Source organism: Ovis aries, chromosome 24 (assembly GCF_016772045.2).
Source record: "Ovis aries strain OAR_USU_Benz2616 breed Rambouillet chromosome 24, ARS-UI_Ramb_v3.0, whole genome shotgun sequence".
NCBI lineage: Eukaryota > Metazoa > Chordata > Mammalia > Artiodactyla > Bovidae > Ovis > Ovis aries.
This window is the reverse complement of record NC_056077.1, coordinates 13,646,749-13,668,079: the sequence shown is the minus strand read 5'-3', so window position 1 is coordinate 13,668,079 and position 21,331 is coordinate 13,646,749. Positions and strand designations below refer to the sequence as shown.

The following is a 21,331-nucleotide window of genomic DNA, read 5'->3' as shown; positions in this document are numbered from 1 at the left end:
AAATAAATGACCTGAAAACTCAAGAGGGCTATTAGCTGCAAGAAATATGAAGTTTCACACATACTGTCTCATCTGGTCTGAAGTTGCTCAGTCATGTCTGACTCTTTGCAGTCCCATGGACTGTGTAGCCCGCTAGGCTCTTCTGTCCATGGACTTCTCTAGACAGGAATACTAGAGTGGGTTGCCGTTCCCTTCTTCAGGGGATCTTCCCAATCCAGGGATCACACCCAAGTCTCCTGTGTCTTCTGCACTGCAGGCAGATTCTTTACTGTCTGGTACATACTAGTTACTCAATATTATTTGTTTAATGGGTGAATGGAAATTCCTGGTGGCGTTACCCATGCTGGGTCGCTCCAGGCCTGATGAGCCTGGGAGATGTGGGTGGGTGCAGTCAGGTGTCCGTGTCCATGCCCATGTTACTTCTCTCCCTGAACTGTGTTTTCACTCTGTCACTGATTTATGTTTTTAAGTAACTATTAGTTAACAGTGTTGATGATACAAAAGACTTGACTTTTTAAAGGTGGCCACACTCAATTTCATTTTCAAACAGAAATGAAGGGACTCCTCCATGAGTCTTGACACCTATGTTACAGGGTGACTTCTGTCCCCAAAGAGCCCTGAGACAGCTGGCTCCTCAGTGAACTTCTGACGTGCAGTGAATGATGATGACCTGCTGATGCCTGCTTTAAAGGGTGTGGCTTTATGTCACCTATTTCTCTGTCACGTACTTTTTTGTTATTTTGGAAACGTGAATACTTATCTGTGGGTCAGTTTTCACATAGGGGAAGAACATTTTTTGGGTATTAAATAATTGGCATATGAAGCAGAACCAGATATTTGAATTTTGAAATATATATATATATATATATATTTCCTTGCAGATAAATTGTACTAACCTAGCAAGCTATTTTACCAGTCTAGCCCCTATTGACTGATATGATAGTAATGATTTATTAGAGAGCAGTCTTAATAAATGTGGTATCAACTGAAATATTAATGAAAATGTATGGCCTCTATTTCTAGACCTTGTCTGATTGACTTCTGCCTTAATGCTCCCATCTTTTAGCTTTTTTGGCATTTTAGTTTGATTCTGCTATCTAGAAAACCACAGACTCCCTCCCGCATAACTCAACTGAGATAAACTGATGTTAATTTTACCTAATGGGAAGATAAATTCTGGTTAAAAATGGAGAAATATCTAAATGCTTCTTTACACATTGCTGGTCTTTTTTATCTGCCTTAGGAAGGAAACCTCCACCCCCTCCCCCTACTCTTCCATCTTCCATGATATATCTAGATGTTGAAATTCCAGTGGCAAGAATTACCCCAAAAGTCTCAATATTATTATTTTTGAAATGAAAGTGTTCCAGAAAGGACTAAGACAATATCCAAGGCGTAGAGGATGCCACACTTATTTTGTTCCACAGTAAATTGAGCAATATGTTAAAATCTTAATGCTTCATTGACATCAAGATCTAAATTCACCTTATAGACTATTGAAAACTTAATCTCAAAATGATTGAGAATCTTTTCTCCAAAAAAAAAAAGTTGCAAACTTTGCTTTGTTTTACTGGATCTGATACACTGTTCTTTTTACAACTTCTGGTCTCATGACAATGCTTGTCATTTTGACATGAAATATCAGGAAAACATTTATTTTTTAATGATGGATATTTACATAAAACTGAAAAGAAAGCACTTCAAATATTAAAGACTGGAGAAAGAAATGGCAACCCACTCCAGTATTCTTGCCTGGAAAATCCCATGGACGGAGAAGCCTGGTGGGCTACAGTCCATGGGGTCGCAAAGAGTTGGACACGACTGAGCGACTTCACTTTCTTTCTCATATTAGAAATCACTATAGAAAAGTTTTCTACAAAAGAAAAAGTAAGTTCAGAGCAAGTGTTTAAGCTGATTAGAGTCTTATAATGTTTCAGGTATCTGCACTGGCTCATTCTGAAAAGACGATACACTTGCCAAAGACCAATCCTTCATCTCTGTTGAGTTCCTTTTTCATTAGAATTTCCTTATATAATCTGGAAGGATAGAAACTAGATATTTAAAAACAAAAGCATTTTGTACTGTAGACTTTAAATCTACAATAAATGTGTTTTCAACTAAGGATGTAGCAGAGATCTTAAGATGGCAATATGCAAATAAGAGATTCAAGATGCAATTATTTTTTAAATATTTCCATATTCCAAGCCTCAGATAAAATGAGTCGAATACAAATAAAAAATATATGCTTTGTATATTTACCAGATGGATAGTTTATGTAAAATTCCAGCTTTGTTAAGACAGATCACCTAACAGTGACCCCTTGTTTCTGTATTACATAGCTGTAAGTTTAAGCATGTCATTTATAGAAAGAATAGCTCAACATTAAAGTCCACTGGCATGGTAGCTAGAGGACGTTCGGCTGGTGCTTGAACACCTGATAGTAGTGAGGACTGACATGCGTCACTCCTTTAAAAAAATCTATTATTTTTAAAAATGATGGTAAAATATATGTAAGATAAAATTTACCAATTAAACCATTTTAAAGTATATAACTGTATGTTGTTAAATACATCCACATTGTTCTGCAACCATCACTACTATTCATTTTCAGAACTTTTTCATCATCCCTAACTGAAACTCTGTGCTCATTAAACAACAATATTCTATTCTCCCCTCTCCCCAGCAACCACCATCTACTTTCAATATGTATAAATTTAACTACATTTAGAGTGGAATCACACATCTTTCTTTTCATGGATGGCTTATTTCACTTAGTATAGTGTCCTCAAGGTTAATCCATTTTGTAGCTTGTGTCAGAATTTCCTTCTTCTTTTTTAAAAATTTATTTATTTAATTGGAGGCTAATTACTTTACAGTTTTGTAGTGGTTCTTGCCATACATTGACATGAATCAGCCATGGAGAATTTCCTTCTTTTTAAGGCTGAGTAATACTCCACTGTATGTATACCACATTTTGTTTATCCATTCATTTGTTGATGGACACATGGGTTACTTTTAATGCTGCTAGGAGTATGGGTGTACAAACTGATGTTCAAATCACTGCTTTAGTTCTTTTGGCAATATACCCATAAATGAAATTGCTGATAAGGTAATTCTATGTTTAACTTTTTGAGGAACTGCCATACCATTTTCTATACCAGTTTGCACCATTTATTTCACAATTCCACCAACAGTGAACAAGGGTTCTAATTTTTCCACATCCTTGCTGACAACCTGTTAATTTTTGTTCATTTTGATATTTGCTATTCTAATGGTATGAGGTGATATCTCATTGTGGTTTTGATTTGCATCTCTAGTGATCAGTGTTGTTGAATATCATTTCATTTGTTTGTTGGTCTTTATATATCCTCTTTGAAGAAATGTTTATGCCACGTCCTTTGCCCATTTAAAAAATCAGGTTTTTTTTTCCTGTTATTTGTGAGAATTCTTTATATATTCTGAATATTAGCCCCTTACTGGATACCTGACTTGCAGATTTTTTTTTTTCTCTCATGCTGTGGGTTGCTTTTCACTTGTTGATAGTGTGCTTTGATGCAGGTTTTAATTTTGATGAAGCCTAATTATCTATTTTTTCTTTTGTTGCCTGGTGTCATATCTAAGAAATCATTGCCAAATTCAGTGTCATGAGGCTTTCCCCTATTTCCGCCCCCTCCTCAGAGATTTTAACAGTTCTAGCTCTTATGTTCAGGTCTTTGATCATTTGAGTTAATCTTCATATATGGTGTTAGGTAAGGATCCAACTTCATTCTTTTGCATGTGGATATCCAGTTTTCTTAACACTGTTTGTTGAAAAGACTGTCCTGTTTCCTTGAGACTGGGTGACCTTGACACTTCATCTTAAAATCATTTGACCATATATGTGAAGACACATTTCTGGGTTTTCGATTCTGTTCCATTGATTGGTCTATGTGTCTCTCTATGCCTAAACCACACTGTTCTGTGATTGAGATTTTGATAGGAATTGTACTGAATCCATAGATTGCTTTTTGGTAGTATTGACATCAGCACAATGTTAAATTTTCTAATCCATGAGCGTTTCTTTACACTTGTGTGTTTGGTTGACTTTTTGCAGTGATTCTTTTCTCATTTCCTATAGATATACATCCTATAGATATTTCTTTTGTTGTTACCATGTGAATTACACATAACATCCTAAAGCTATGACATCTAACTTATATTGATACCAATTTCAGTTATATACAAGAACTACTTTTATAGCCATACCTCCCCACTTTATATTATTACTGTCACAAATTACATCATTATATATTATGCAGTTATTAACAGATTTATAATTTTTTGTGCATCTGTTGCTTAAATTGCTTAAATCCCATAGAAAATAAAAAGTGGAGTTATATACAGAAATTATAATAATACCATTCCTTATATTTGTCCATGTATTTACTTTTTACCAGAGAACTTAATGTTTCTGAATGGCTTTGAGTTAACTGTCTAGCATCTGTTCATTTCAACTTAAGGACTCTCTAGCATTTCTTATAGGGCAAGTCTAATGATAATGAACTCCTTTGATATTCGTCTGGCTTTGTTGTTTTAATTCCTTACTCAGTTATGAAGGACAGTTTGGCTGATATAGAGTTCTTGGTTGACAAATTTTGTTTCAGCACTTAAATATATCATCCAAATATGTCTTCTGGCCTGCAGTCTTCTTCTGAGAAATCCACTTATATTTTTATTGGGGAATTTCCTCTTCTATGTGATAAGTGATTTTTCTTGCTGCTTTTAAGATTCTGCCTTTGACTTTTGATAGTTTGATTATATAATGTGTCTCAGTATGAATCTCTTTGGGTTTATTCTCTTTGGAGTTCATTGAGCTTCTTGGGTTCATATGTCCATTTCTTGCCTCAAATTTGCAGTTGTGGGCCACCATTCTTTAATTAATCTCTCTGCCCCTTTTCTCTCTTCTCTTCTGGAACTCCCATAATGCCCCAACTGATTAGCTTGATGATATCTCACATGTCCCTTAGGCTCTGTTTACTTTTTTCATTCTCTTTATCCTTAGACTCCATAATTCCAAGTGATCTGTCTTCAAGTTTGCTGTCTGAGTCTGCTGTTGAACCCCTCTGATGGACTTTTCAGTTCAGTTAGTGTATTTTTCAGCTCCATGATTTTTTAAAACCAATTTTTGTTGATATTCTCATTTTGTTCATATATTGTTTCCCTGATTTCTTCCAGTTTATTGCTTGTGTTTTCCTTTAGCTTTTTCAGCATGTTTAAGACAGTTATTTAAAGTCTTTGTTTAGAAAGTCTGACATGTTTCTTCAGGGATAGTTTCTAGAGATTATTTTGTTGCTTTGAATGGGCTATATTTCCCTGTTGCTTTGTATGCCTGTTTTTTTTCTTTTGGTTGTATCTTTGGTTTAAAATTGGGCATGTGAAAAAACATCCACCTCTCCCAGTCTTTCCAGACTGTTGTTGAAGACCTTCACTAATTTTATGGGCCTTGCATGTCCTCATTTCCCAGAGTCTCATCATGACTTCTCTGGACATTAAGAGTTCTATTGTATTCCCTCGGTTGGGAAGATCCCCTGGAGAAGGAAATGGCAACTCACTCCAGTATTTTTGCCTGGGAAATTACAAGGACAGAGGAGCCTAGTGGGCTACTGTCCACGGGATCACAAAGAGTCTGGCAAGACTGAGCAGCTAACACTTTCACCGCACTCTCTGATCTATGACCTGCTGCCTCCGGTTCCTCTACAGCGGTCACGTGACAGTGGCTCCTGCCACTGCCTTCCATAGCTCCTGCCAGCCTGAGATCCAGACTACGCACTTGCCCAGTCTGAGTCAAACAAGTCAGAAACTGGTCCCTCAGCTAGCCCACAACAGGCCAGAATACTGCCAGCAAGTTCTGCTCTCCTCCTTCCATCCTGAGGGAGGGAACTGGGTATCGGGCCACTTCCTTTGTGCCATGCTAAGACTGGGAAAGGATGAGTGGAAATGCCATGGCAGGTCCTATGGTTTGAATGTGGCTTTTTCTTAACTGGGTGTTTGGTTGATGTAGATCTGACTGGTTTCCAGAGCTCTATAAAATTATTTCAGCCTGAGGTTTACTTACTGCTTCTGTGAGAGAAGGAGGGCCTGAACCGTCCTCTGTTGATGTGCATTATCTTTCATAGTGAGACAGTGGTAAGTATGCAAATACGTGTGTAATAATCTCAATGTGAATCTATTCATTTAGTATTTCTGATTTTTTATACTTCAGTTATAATTAATACTATTAATGATTATAAAGTAAAACCACACAGCAGAGGAGTGATTAGTCAGAGGACCAACCATTCTAATCATTAATGAATTTGTTACTTTTGGTGGTAACTTCATAACAATTTCACATACTTTAGGATCAACTTTGGAAAACCTAGAGCCAATGTCCACTTTTAAAAAATACAGTCCTCTTTATAAAGTTGTCACATATTATTTATTACATTCTACAGAATCATGTGGAATGTCTATTACAAGTGCTGCTTTGAATTTGAAAATGAACACAGATCCTATCAGATCATACTTACAGTTAAACATCTGGGTGTTTATAATAAATGATTATTTAAATGATTTAAGAAATCACTGAGAAAAAAAGTCCTCCAATTAGAAGGACCAGTGTCACAGCTCCTGGTACACACGTGTGGCTTGCTGTTCTTAATTTTCTACAGCTTTTCATTGTTCAAGAGTTGCCTCAGCGTAAAATAGAGCTCTGGTATGTGATGTGTCATTTATTAATATTTTGGCAAATTCCTTTCCAGATGTACTTTGATCAGAATTAAAAAGACAAAAGTCAAAGGAAAAGCAGTTTTAGTCTCTTTACAGACCACACAGAAATACATATTTCAAAGAATTTACATATTTCAAAGAATTTACATTTTGAAGGAAGGATGTAGTAGTACATTGTTCACATTTGTGAGGTCATTAGCTTTTTAGCACTGGGATTGTAAAAGTGCCTGAAAAATGTTTTTTGTCTAGATGTTATGTGTTAAAAAATTTTTTTGGAGGAAATATTTCTTTTATTTGAATACTTTTCCTGTAGGACTTAAACTTCTGGTATCTATCTGTGTGTTCTGAAAAAGAATTAAGGAGACTATATGTCATGAGACATTTTGCAATAAAGCAAGGCATACAGAAATCTTGAGCCTAATTTTCTCTCAACTAATTATCCATAAGTATAACTTTTAAAGAACCTTAAGGAAACTCCCTGAATAAGTCTTGGATTTTATATGAAGCCAAGTAAGAAAACAATTGAACAGGAAAATTAGAAAAATGTGTTTAAGCCACAGAATTAAATGTGTAGCATAAAATGATGGTCAATCACCATATGAAAAAAACCTGGTTCATTGGTAAACAAGTGAAATCTATGTCAGAGCCACTTAAAAGTATGGTCTGAGGACCTCAGTTACCTGTCATTGACAAGGACAGATGTCTTAGGAAAGCTGATGTCACTACACTTTTACTTTATATTACAAAAGGATTAGTCCACAATACATTGGAAATTAAACTATATAAAAAAACAAACATATTATCCCTTCACTACAGGCAATTTGAGGACCACTGGTCTATAGTACCTAAATTCACCATCAAACTCCTATACTGAATTTCCACTTTAAAGATTAAAACCTCAGAATCTTAAAGAACACCCCAAACAAAATGAGGGCCTATCCCTGCTCTCTGGAAACTTGATAATGAGAAGCAATGTTCTCAGGTATTGGTCTGCATGCATGCAAAATTGCTTCAGTCGTGTCTGACTCTGCGACCCTAAGGACTGTAGCCTGAGAGGCTCCTCTGTGCATGGGATTCTCTAGGTAAGAATACTGGAATGGGTTGCCATTTCCTCCTACAGGGGATCTTCCTGACCCATGGATCAAACCCACACCTCTTATGTTGCAGATGTGGCAGGCGGGTTCTTTACCATTAGTGCCACCTGGGAAGTCCCTCAGGTATCGATACTTTCCCTTAAATTATAAATGTGAAAGTAATTATATTTAGGGAGATTAATACATTTTACTTATATATCAAGTGAGATATTTAGACAAATTTTAAAAACAAACATGACATAACAGTGAAAATAAAGTACAGAATCTCCCAAAGTAAAACATAATTATCACTTCTAGACACAAAAACCACAGACTTTACAGGCATCATAAAACTGCCCTCTGTAGTTGATTAAAAAGACAAAAACAAATATCTACAACATACTTACAATCCTACTTAAGGATTATCTTTCTCTGACATCAGTATAGTACAGTTAACATGGAGATGCTTATTTAATTACATGAATAAGAATAAAGTGTATAATATTAAGAATCTTTGTCAGATTCCTTACTTATAAATAGTAAAATACTGAAAGGGAATTTTATAAAGGACACACAATTTAAGAAGGTTTCAAGGTATACAGTATAGGAATTATGTAATGGGAAAGGTGCTGTAAGCCAGCCGTGATTCTAGCCTCTTTTACTTGAATGTATAAGTAGGAAACGTACCATTCTCTAAAGTGGGTCTTTTCCCAAAGGCACTAGTGACAAATAAAAAGCAGACAGAAGTGGCACTGGAGCAACACTAAAGAGTGTTATGAAAATTAAGTTCATGAATGACCTCAGGATTCATGTGTGCTGCCCTGGCAATAAACAGGCTGTATTTATTCTTCAAGAAACACAATTGTTCTCCCTTCTGTTTTTCCTTCAAGGAATTCTGGAATGTCAGCCCACTGGTGGGACTGCCCCTGATCGAAGTTTCTCACTGATAAACTTATAGTTTCTTACAGGTGGAACCATCAGGAAGCTGTTACCAGGCAGACAGCTGAGGTGACAGCAATTCTCTGTTACTAAAAGCTAAGACCATGCTAATAGCTGTCTGATGTCCTGACCTACTCAGACAGAAACAGAGAACAAACCACCCAAATGGGTAAGTAGAACTGTTTTCTAATGGTATTAACTTGCATATTTGACATTCTTTTTAGCCCTATTTTTAAAGCTCAAAACCAGGGTGCAGCCAGTATGTAAGAACAGTAGGGGCTGGTCACTGACCCTCATCTTTCTTCCAGGTCAGGTTCCAGTGAAGCTGAGGGGCCAGTCACACTTGTCCTGTAAACTCTGACAAGAGAGTATAAAGTGTAGCTCCTCCGACTATCTCTGATGGTTCCAAGTGGGAGACAAGCTAGCATCACGGGATGCAGTACGGGAGTCATATTGCTTCTACAAGCTGGCATCAGTCAGTGCTCATGGTGCTGAATTCAACTAAGCACTCTTTCTGTACCAGGCCCTGTGCTAGGTGTTAAAGATACACACCTCTATTTCAAATAATAGTGATAAATGCAGTAAAGAAGATAATGTTGAAACACACAGTCCCTAACAAATAGATATTCATGAATGAGAAGAAATGCTGTAAGAAAATAGCCAAACATTTTTAATCCCCAAACTTCCGTAGGCCTCCCCTGGTGAAAGGGTGAGGGCAGATAATTGCTAAATTCCTGTACAATTCAAAAATTCTATGATGCTTGGTTTTAGTAAGAACATTTTCTACTGAACTTGACCCATCACATTAAGTAGTTCAACAGTCTTGACTTTAAAAATAACTAAATACTATTAAAATTTCAGTAAGGGAAAAACATGATAAAGAGGAAAAATAAATTATGTGCATCATCAGAGTTCTTATAAAACCAAAAGAAACACACTCACTGAGGAAATAAGAAATGTGAATTTCCAATGCAATTATTAAAAAAATATTAGATTCTTTTGCATGCACTAGATTCAATACTCATATATAACCTGATGCATAGTAGGTGCTTGGTAAGTATTTGTTGAATAAATTCAGTATAACCAAAATCAAGCGGCCAAATAAAACATTCCAATCTCCAATGTGCAGAGTTTTAAGTAATGATATTACCTATTTGTGGTAAAGACATAGTCACCATGGAACTGTTTCTTGGAAGGCAGTTGAAGAGCCTACCTTTTGCCTAACATAAGGTTTCAAATTCATTTAGTATCTAGTAATTATTCAAAGAGATAATCAGACAAGTGCCCACTATGCATGTATTAAAAAACCAGGGTATAGTGAAAAACAGGAAGCAACTCTAGGACTTCCCAGCTCAGTTGGTAAAGAATGTGCCTGCAGTGCAGGAGACTGGGGTTTGATCCCTGGGTTGGGATGATCCCCTGGAGAAGGGGATGCAACCCACTCTAGTATTCTTGCATGGAAAATCCCATGGACAGAGGAGCCTGATGGGCTATAGTCCATGAGATCCCACCAGTCAGGCATGAATTGGTGACTAAAACACCACTAACCAACAATAAGGAATTGGTTAATAGAGATACAGTGTATCAGTGCAGTTAAATACTAAGGTATACAAGCAAGGTACACATAAGGTTACCATGCTGCTGCTGCTGCTGCTAAGTCGCTTCAGTCATGTCTGACTTTGTGAGACCCCATAGACAGCAGCCCACCAGGCTTCCCTGTCCCTGGGATTCTCCAGGCAAGAACACTGGAGTGGGTTGCCATTTCCTTCTCCAATGTGTGAAAGTGAAGATGCTCAGTCACGTCCGACTCTTAGTGACCCCATGGACTGCAGCCTACCAGGCTCCTCCATCCATGGGATTTTCCAGGCAAGAGTACTATGCCACAGCAATTCCACTCCAAGGTATATACCCAAGAGAAGTGAAAACATGTCCACATAAAAACTTGTCTACAAGTGTTCACAGCATCATTATTCATAATAGCAAATGTCCACTAACTGATGAATAAACAAAATGTGGTATATCAACACAATGGAATATCACTCAGCCACAAGGGATGATGTACTGATACATGCTACAACATGGATGAACCTTAAAAACATTATACCTAAGCGAAAGGAGCCAATCACAAAAGATGATATATTGTATGATTTCAGAATTTATTAAAAAAAAAAAATGTCTGGAATAGGTAAATCCAGACAGAAAGTATATTGATGGTGGCTTAGGGCCAAGTGGAGTGAGTGCTGACATGTACGGGCTTCTTTTGGGAAAGATGAAAGTGTTCTGGAATCAGACAGATTTGTGCAACTCTCACACTGTGAATATACTAGTAAGCACTGAATTATACACGTTAAAAGGTTTAAAGTGTGTAAGTCCCAGTGCCTTTTTTTTTTTTTAACAGAAATAGAAAAATTCATCCTAACATTAACACGGAATATCAAGGGACCCCAAGTAGCCAAAACCATCTTGAAAAAGAAGAATAAAATTTGAAGATCTCACACTTCCTGATTTCAAAATTCACTGCAAAGCTCTAGTAATCAAAATAGTGTGATACTGACATAATGACAGAGATACAGGCCAATGCAAAAGAATAGAAAGCATGTAAATACATTGTCTTATATATGACCAAATGATCTTTGACGACAGTGCCAAGACCATTTGGTGGGGATGGAACAATCTTTTCAACAAATGGTGTTGGGGAAAACTGGATATCCAGATGCAAAAGAATGAAGTTGGATCTTTATCTTATATACAAAAATGAAAATCGATTAAAGATCTAAATGTAAGACCCCCAAACTATGAAAATCTTAGAAGAAAACAGGATCCAATCAATCCAAAACAATCTAATTTATGACACCAAATTCTGGCAATGATTTCTTAGTCTGACACCAAAAACACAGGTCACATAACCAAAAATACACAAAGAGGACTAGATCAAACTTAAAAACGTCTGTTCATTAAAGGTTACTGTCAACAGAGTGAAAAGACGGGAGAAAGTATTCGCAAATCATATATCTGACAAGGGGTTAATATTGAGAACATATAAAGAACTCCTACAACTCAACAACAGAAAAGCAACCTGATTTTAAAGAAAACAAAGGATTTGAAAAGGGATTTCTCCACAGATGATATACAAATGAGCAAAGGCATATGAAAAGATGCTCAACATCACTAATAGTTGCTGCTGCTGCGTCGCTTCAGTCGTGTCCAACTCTGTGCGACCCCAGAGGTGGCAGCCCACCAGGCTCCCCCGTCCCTGGGATTCTCCAGGCAAGAACACTGGAGTGGGTTGCCATTTCTTTCTCCAATGCATGAAAGTGAAAAGTGAAAGTGAAGTCGCTCAGTCATGTCCAACCCTCAGCGACCCCATGGACTGCAGCCCACCAGGCTCCTCCGTCCATGGGAGTTTCCAGGCAAGAGTACTGGAGTAGGTTAGAGAAATGCAAATCAAAACCACAGTGAGACATCACAATCAATGGGCAGAAGACCTAAATAGACATTTCTCCAAAGATGACATACAGATGGCCAACAAATACATTAAAAGAGACTCAACATCACTAATGATCAGAGAAAAGCAAATCAAAACTAGAGTGAGGCTATTGCCTCACACGAGTCAGAATGGCCACTGTCAAAAAAATTTACAAATGATAAATGTTGAAGAGGATGTGGAGAAAGAGAACCCTCCTACACTGTTACTGATGCAGCCAATATGGAGGACAGTATGGAGGTTCCTTAAAAAACTAAAAATAGAACTATCATATGACCCAGCAGTACCACTCCTGGGCATATACCCAGAGAAAACCATAATTCAAAAAGCTATATGCACCCCAGTGTTCACTGCAGCAGTATTTACAATAGCCAGGACATGGAAGTCCCTAAATGTCCATCAGCAGAGAGAATGGATAAAGATGTGGTACATATATACAACGGACATTAGTCAGCCATAAAAAGTCGCTCAGTCGTGTCCAACTCTTTGCGACCTCATGGACTGTAGCCTATCAGGCTCCTCCGTCCTTGGGATTTTCCAGGCAACAGTGCTGGAGTGGATTGCCATTTCCTTCTCCAGAGGGTCTTCCCGACCCAGGAATCGAACCTGGGTCTCCTGCATTGCAGGCAGATGCTTTACCATCTGAGCCACCAGGGAAGCCTTATTTATTAGTCAGCCATAAAAAGGAATGAAATTGTGCCATTTGCAGAGACATGGATGAATCTAGAGGCTGTCATAAAGAGTGAAGCCAGAAAAACAAGTATCTTATATTAACACATATGCATAGAATCAAGAAAAAATGGTAGAGATGATTTGCAAAGTAGAAACAGAGACAAATGTATAGATACCGAGGGGGGTGGGGGGGTGGGATGAACTTGGAGGTTGGGACTGACATATGCACACTACTGTGCATAAAACAGAAAACTAATGAGAACCTACTGCCCAGGGAACTCTGCTCGGTGCTCTGTAGAGAGGGGATCTATGTGTACGTATGGCTGAATCACAGCAGTGTAAACCAACTATACTCCAATTGAAAAAAAGAACACAGTGAATATACTCAATATCTTGTAATATTATAATGGAAAAGAATCTGAAAATATATATATATACACATATATAACAATCATTTTGCTGTCCACTTGAAACTAACACAAAATTGTAAAGTAACTATTCTTCAATAAAAACAAACACAGTGAGATCACTTCATTCCACTGAAATAGCTACTATCAAAAGAACAGAAATTAACAAGTGTTGGTGAGGATGTGGAGAAATAGGAACACGTGTGCACTGGTGGTTGTTTAGCCTCTCAGTTGTGTCCGATTCTGTGCAACACTATGGACTGTAGCCCACCAGGTTCCTCTGTGACACATGGGATTCTCCAGGCAAGAATACTGGAGTGGGTTGCCAGTTCCTCCTCCACTGGTGGTGGGAGTGTGAAATGCTGCAGCTAGTATGGGGGTTCCTTAAAAATTAAAAACAGAACTACCATATGATCCAACAATCCCACTTCTGGGTATATGCCCAAAAGAACTAAAAGCAAGGTCTCAAAGAGAGATTTTTACACTCGCGTACTCATCATTATTCACAACAGCCAAGAGATGGGAGCAACCCCATGTTCACTAATGAATGGATAAACAAAATGTGGTATATCCATAAAATGGAATATTATGCAGCCTAACAACTGAGAGAGATCTTGTCACATTCTACAACATAAATGAACCCTGAGGACACTGTTAAATAATATAAGCCATATGAGATAGTCAAAGTAGTCAAATTCATTGAGATTGAAGTAAAGTACTTACCAGGTCTGGGGGGATGGGGAGTTGATGTTTAATGGATTTAGCTTCAGTTTTGTAAGACAAAAAACTTCTGGAGATCTGCTGCACAACAATGTGAATACAGACTACAGGCCTGTACACTTAAAGACGATTAAGATGGTTAAAAAGAAAAAAGGGTGAATTTTATGATGTGTGAGTTGTAACTCAAAAAAAGGTACATGAAAAAATTGAGTTACAAAACTGTAAAGTAAAAATGTGTACATAGAACAGAAAGAAAATGTAAGAATCTACTGAAAATGTGAATCGCTGGATTACATGGGAAAAATCTATGCTTTTCTGCACTTTCAGACTTTTTTTTCTGATGAAAATACATTACCTAGATACATAAAAAAACAAGGCACTTTCTTGGTTTAGGGGTTAAAAACAAGAAAAGCAATACCTGGGCTGGAGTGTTTGTAGTCACAGGAGATGGCGATTCACTAACTTTTGGCTCACTTGGGGACGCGGCTGACCCCTGCGACTCCTGGCTGGCTGGCTGGTCCGGAGACAAAGCATCACTGCTGTCTTCGTCAAATGAGAAATCGCCCTGAGTTTGGGGATAGTCCTCCTTCCCAACGCCTAAAGAAAGAAGTGATTCTTAATTGATCTTGGCCTTGGAATACTAAGGTTAAAATGAAAAAGGAGAAATACTATTCATTTTAAGGACTAAAGAAAGCTGTTTAAAAACAAAGTTGGACATAATGTACTTCTCAATGGAAGAATACACAACTACCTATGATGAATACCTGGAGGAAAATACCAAACCTGAATCAGATCAAGCCTTTGGATCGGACTACTAATGACAGGAATACAGGAGACAAGAAATTTTTTAAATGGACCTAGGGATGCAAATGCATTCAGAAAAATCTAGAGTGTGGAAGTGCTAAAGGACAAAATAAGTTCATTCATCAGCAAATAAAAAGGAAAGAAAGGAGGAAGATCTGTGCAGGATACTGACTGAAGAGATATATCAGATAAAGACAATGTGCAGAGCTTGCCTGGATCCAACTGCTGAAAAACATTATGAGGCCAAATAGGGCTCTGACTGGGGGATGTGTTGATAAGTCCCACCTCATGGAGCAGCGCTGCTGTACTGACACCTTACCTTTTGGGGCCCATTTCTTTGGAATTGAATGGAATCATAGAATGACTGAATACAGACTGCCTAAGATTTAAACTCATACTAATGCAAAATACAAAGTTCCCGTAAGTCATGGTAACTTAAACCTTTTGTTAGAGGAATATCTTTGTTAACTGGTACTAATCCTATAATACATAGTATTAATAATAACAATAATAATACTATGGAGATAAGTACAAATGTTAATTTCTAAATCACCCAGAAAACAATAATCATGATTCGTGCTGGCTTTAAAATTAGATTTTTCTTATCTAAAACTTCCAAGTTTCTTTGTCTCCCAGAAAACAGTAAAATTTTAGAGTCTTGCCTATAATTGCTTCCTTAACACTGGAGTCTACAGGAAGGATGTTTTTCTCTACCAGCTCCATAGGACCAGGTCTCTGAGCAATCTTTTCATTCAGATCATCAGCTAGTCGAGCTCTTTTCAACTTCATCTGAGTAGCCTGCAGGGACGGCTCTGCAAATGTTTCTAAAAGAGGAAACACAGGTTTAATCATTACTTGAATTACTGTCTCTATTCCATAATGTTATTTCAGGCCAACTAATTTAAACTGATGTAAACTTATTTATGGAGAGACAACGACTGCTTGAGAATGCTCCCATCTGCAATTTACATTTCTAGTCCTGGAAAGCTTTATACTGTCTACACAGTGTGGATGTCCTTGGACTCAAATTAATATGAACTCAAGCCAAAACTGAGGTGCTGCTATTGCTTATTTATGACAGGAGGGTCAAATTCACATCTATTAGGAATTGGGGATACAGAGGATGAGCAGAGGAGAGAGATGCGGTCCATGCTCAGGAAGTTTGCAGTTTTAGATTTGGCTTCACTGGAAAGTCATTTCTTCGAAGGGGTGACACTGTATCTCAGAATATAAGCTTTTCGGCAGGAGTTGGTGGGAAGAGCTACAAATCATATTCCTGTGCATCGCAGAGTCCTGCATAATAATTAAAATTTGGATTTATTTCTGAATAAATAACCTTGAGACATTCAATTACATAGTAATTAACTGTCATATAGAAGCATCAACTCATGAACCCACAAATGCATAAAGTTGTATAATAGATGTGAAACTAAATATCGTAACTCATAAACAGCATAACTTTGCATAATTCCTGTGTTTCTGGTAACGCTCATTAACATTTTATTAAATTGTTCTAAATAATATTTAGTGTGACTGACTATTGGTATTAACTCAATATTGTGGTGAGAGTTGCTTGTTCCTTAAATTATTCAGTAGAAGGTCTTTTAATGAAACCCCCTGTAAGTAATCTCAGGACTGTCTGATGTTTTTCATTCTGTAGGTTAGATGTCCTAGCTGAGGCCCAAAGCACACTGAGACCCCACGGCCAATAAACTACCCTTCAGCACAGCTGAGCATGTCTCTTTTCCCCTTATGTGCTTACCAAAAATTAATCTCAGCTGTCCACAAAACAGCACATCACTATTGTGACTGCCATCGTCACTCATAACTTAACTGTTATGGGGAAATCATAAACTTCAAAAATAAAATGATTATTTCTTGGAAAGCTGAGTTAAATGCTTTGGCATGACATGATAAAAGCAAGTCATTGAAAAAAAATCACTGTCACATCATCAGGACAACTAACAATTATAAAAGATTTGGGGAAAAAATGATAAAATTTAAGATTTTAAAATAGACTGCTTTTCAAGTATCTTTACATTTTGATCCACCATGAATGGAAATTGCAGATGATTCCCCCCATGGGAAGTTTTTAGTCCTAAGTCGGCATATTGGTAAATAAATGCATGTTTCTGTAACTTAAAATAATACCAGTCCTCATCTCATTTTTATAATTTTCCTGTATAAAACAACTCTGGCCCCAGTCTTAGTAGATAAAGCCCCTCTAACTAGGAAGACGATAAGTGGGCGAAATAGATCATGCAAATCATTCTGAAGATGCTTTTGTTAAGATGTAGGCAGGACAGTCTCCTGCCTTTGCCTCCCTTCCACTGACACTATCCAAGTGATATCAGGAATGTTTGGGAAGAAGATATTCCAAAAGTGAGTAAGTAAAGGCTGGCATTTCAGTATGCTTCTATTCTGGTCTAACTGCATCTTCATCTCCATGAGACGGAGGTAAAACTTCAGGAAATAATTTAGACTTCTGCCTGCCAAACATCCAATTCAATCAAAACTGGGATGATAGCAAAATAAGTTGCTGGTGGTTTTAAGGTATTTTTAAAATTATAGATGAGACATTTTTTCTTTCTTCAAAAATCTCAACTTTAGAATAGATGTCCTAAAGACATTACTTATGGCTTATTCCTATATATAATTAGGCTTTTAAATGCTGAAGAGTCTGTTTTTAGAAAAAGCAAATATGATTTTATTGATAGTTAAATGCATTTGCCTTAGTTTTAATTATGTTAATAAAGCCTGTTACGGTCAGATGACAAGTTGAAACAGGCAGTGTCATTTCTACAAAAATGTCTCTTACAGGTCAAGATATTTTCAGGCACAGAAGGAGTCATTTACTAAGTTACTTACCAGCAAACTTGCTTCTCTGAAGATTCACTTATCCCTGACAGCTGGTGGCTGCTCCTACCCTATCACTGGAGTTCTGGAAAAGCTTTTTTAAGTCCAGTTGAAGTAGAGAAAGGCATAGACTTCTTGCCTCCCATCCCAGACACGAAGATAGTTACCTAGTCATAGATTATCTGGATTAGAAGAGACTCCACTTGGGGTTTTAGGGACCAGCCTGATACTTGGAACTGCTTTACAACATTCTTTACACGGTGTCAGTCTGTCTTTATTCCCTGTAGGGGACGTTTCACAATCTGTAATTGACTTGTTTTGCCTGCGTATAATCTCTCTGCCCCTAGAATGTAATAAGCTCCATGAAGGGGGAAATCTGACTGGTGCTTAGCTTGCTGGCCAGCAAACCAACACCTCTAGTAAGGACAACCATGTCACTTCCTGAAGATTTTATTTGGAGACACCTGACTGACCTTTACGCTGAGCTAAAATCTAATACTCTGTAATATCAACCTAATTCTAACTCTATCATTAGGCCAGAGAAAAGAAATCTAATCTTCCTCCTGCCTAATAACTGTCTCTAAATGTTTGAGAAGTTGCTGTATCTTCTCAAGGTTTCACACTCTCAAGGCTATCACAAGGTCAGGCTCCTTGTCTTGCTCAACAAATTAAGTCAGTGAAGCAAAACAATGGAAGAAAATGTATGTCGGGACTTTATGGTAGAAGTACCACCTTCCAAGAATGCTTTATCTTTAGAGAAAAAGCCACGACCTGAGCCACATGCCTCACCAAAGATGGAATGGAACTGTCCTTACCAGCTTTGTAAAAGATGAGGCTCAGGCATGCAGAAAATGTGGTGGGCTGAGGGGAGTTTGTTTGTGATAATGGTCAGATCAAGCTGGATTGTTGTGGGTAAGCAGCAACAAAGAAAAATGTTAGGTATGGGCTTGCCCCAGGTAGACACAACAGGGTCCAAGTAGTTTAAAATCTAGGGTTAGACTTGTGTCTATCATACCCTTTATGATGAGTGGGCACACATCACCCACTGGTGAAGAAATCTGGACGGAAAATGTTTTTCCAGAACAGTATGGCAGAGACACCTATAAGCACCCTCAGTAGGCAGGGAAGACTCAGTTCATCAACTGGTTATTTGGAGAAGTGGACCTTCCCTGTGTATCTAACATAACACTTTAGCTTGGGGTCTTCATGCTGCTATCCAATTGACAGGATGTCAGCCTGTGGGGTAAAAAGTTATTAAAATCGGAATAAACAGAAATGGTGGACGTCTCACTTGTTTTCTTGAGAAAATGTAGCAAGATAAGGAGAAACAGAACTTTTACCTTCTAAAATGTGCATCCTGACAAGTTCAGAACGATCTGGTCGACTCCGAATCTTGTGCTTCAAAAAGTTTTCGGTCTTTTAGATAAGAGAAAGAGAAAATCTTACCATAAATTGTTTATGATTTATTGTGGTTTTATATATTTTTTTTCCTCAAGGTAACTCTATTTAAATAAACTGTATATGCTTTTGGTCATGATTTTGAGAGAAAGGAAAGAGTAGAAATTAAGGGCTGTGAAAAACTGTTATCCAATACAGGACTTAAATTGCAGCCTTCAAAACTGTACAGGGATTTGAAGTCTATGTTGATATAAAGTAGGCACTTTATAGACTTTTATTTTAAAACTTGGAAAAGCAGAGGCTCATAATTTTAAAGATGACTTTTGAACAGAGGATTTGAACATGTAAGTATCTTAAAAAAAAAACAAAAACTACACTTCAGGTCAAGTAAAAATTCACCTAGATAACACATTTCCTAAAAATTCCAATGTACTGTCTTTGATGAATTCATGTCTTTAATCATATTTTCTTATTCAGAACTGTACTCAATTCTAAACAATATGGCTTTAAAATGAGTTTTGTAGTTTGTATGACTCTAAGAGATCCTTATTGCATCCTGGGAAAACTCAAGGCATTTGTACAACATGTTTGTTCTTACATTGCATGATGGAAGCTTCCTATAAAATGAAAAGAACAAATAGTGGCCCTTTAAAGGAAAATAATAAACACTTTAATGCAACTATGATGGAGTCATCTCAAAGAATAAAACAGAGCTGAATACGGCAACATTGCTCCTTCAGTCAAATTCCCCCAGTCTTGGTCAAATGTCCCACTAACACAAACCTGGGAGGGAAACCGCCCAAGGAAGGATCTGGGGTAAATCCCTCCCTCGGGTTATCCATCTGCAGGGCTAACAACTGGCAGAGATGTTCCATCATTATTCTAAAAACTTGTTATGCCCAAAGCAAGAAAGAAGTGTGATTTTTCCTTTATGTACAAAGCTAGGTTGCTAGCTTTAAAGAACAAAATTTGAACGTCCTATATTTTCTACAAACCTTCAAGATAAAACGACCCCAGGATACACTGCTCCATATACCATGTATCTTGAAAATACACTCTATTTTCTCTATTGACATATGTAGGAGTACGATTATTACTTGTCCACAGGTATTTTAACACAAAAGAAAGAGGCAGAACATTTTAAATGAAAATTTCTTACTCTGGCTCGTTCCAAGCTTTTTATCTGCTCATGGAATGCCGCGGGGCTCTTCAGAGCTGTGAGAGGAAAAGAAATCATTTCTGTGGTATAAATAGATGAGTTAATACTTCAGTTAAATGCTACAGTATTATCACGGTGATATTTCCTCTTAATCTTATTAGTGTGCCTCTACAGTTCCATTTATTTCCCAGTTCCTTTAGGACAGCTGCAAAACTGAGACCGTAAAGGTTTCAGAATTAAAATTATATGTTTCACAAATAAACCAAGTGAACATTTAAAACAGAGTTATAAACATAATGACAGCACATCTATCAGGTCAGACTAGTTCCAGCCTGTAGTTGGGGCAGATTGCCATTACCAAGGGAACTGTTTGATGGTTCCTTAACAGGTCTTTGCTATTATGGTCATACAAGCTACTGGAAAAAGTCCACAGGTCCTCAGGGCATTTAACGTTGGAGTGCTCTAGCCTTGAACACAAGAACACTCTGCAGTCCATGTCTCAAGAGATTGGAGTTACCACTTAGCGAGAACCTACAATGCATTTAGTCCCATGCTCTGTGACCCATCTTACAGTTATATTGCTGCTGATCATCACAACAGCCTTGTGAGGTTCGTATTAGCCCCAGTACAGATGAAAGGCTCAAAGAGGTTCAGTCAGTTTTTGAAGTTATACAGCTAGATGGTCATCTAAGTGGAATTTAAACCTAGAAATCTGAATTTGGCAGGTTCATGCTCTTCCTACCATACCACAATGCAACTCACTCTAAAGACACAGTGATTCCTTAATCTGTTAACTGCTAGTACATTAAATGTTCCAGAGTCCCAGAGACTGAGGCAGTACTTATTAAAAGTATTACCTACTACAGTATTTCTATCAATAATCATAATCTTTGAAAAATCATTAGTGTTTATATCCATCACTGTCTGACCACACCCTGCAGTCATCACTGTGGGTTGTCAGGGGACGGGGATGGGATACAGGACTAGGCTTACCTGGGATGTCACCTCTTAGAATTGAGCAATCAGTTCTTGGTAACATTCAACTGTGGTACTTAACGCACAGCAAAGGATCACA

General features: G+C 37.6%; 1 protein-coding gene and 1 non-coding gene across 13 annotated transcripts in view; both read right to left on the bottom strand.

Moving 5' to 3' along the window:
• Window positions 1–21,331, bottom strand: part of MRTFB (myocardin related transcription factor B) — a 296,817-nt gene that overhangs the window by 27,410 nt on the left and 248,076 nt on the right. For all 12 annotated transcript variants that reach the window (XM_042240566.1, XM_042240564.1, XM_042240563.2 and 9 more), the window contains 4 exons: window positions 20,257–20,312; window positions 19,040–19,115; window positions 15,506–15,667; window positions 14,458–14,636 (listed from right to left, as the gene is read on the bottom strand). In XM_042240566.1, coding sequence (XP_042096500.1) covers window positions 14,458–14,636; window positions 15,506–15,667; window positions 19,040–19,115; window positions 20,257–20,312 — 473 coding nt within the window. The remainder of the gene's footprint in view (window positions 1–14,457; window positions 14,637–15,505; window positions 15,668–19,039; window positions 19,116–20,256; window positions 20,313–21,331) is intronic.
• On the bottom strand, window positions 12,826–12,897 carry TRNAC-GCA (transfer RNA cysteine (anticodon GCA)). The gene has a single exon. It is a non-coding gene; the product is annotated as a tRNA-Cys (tRNA).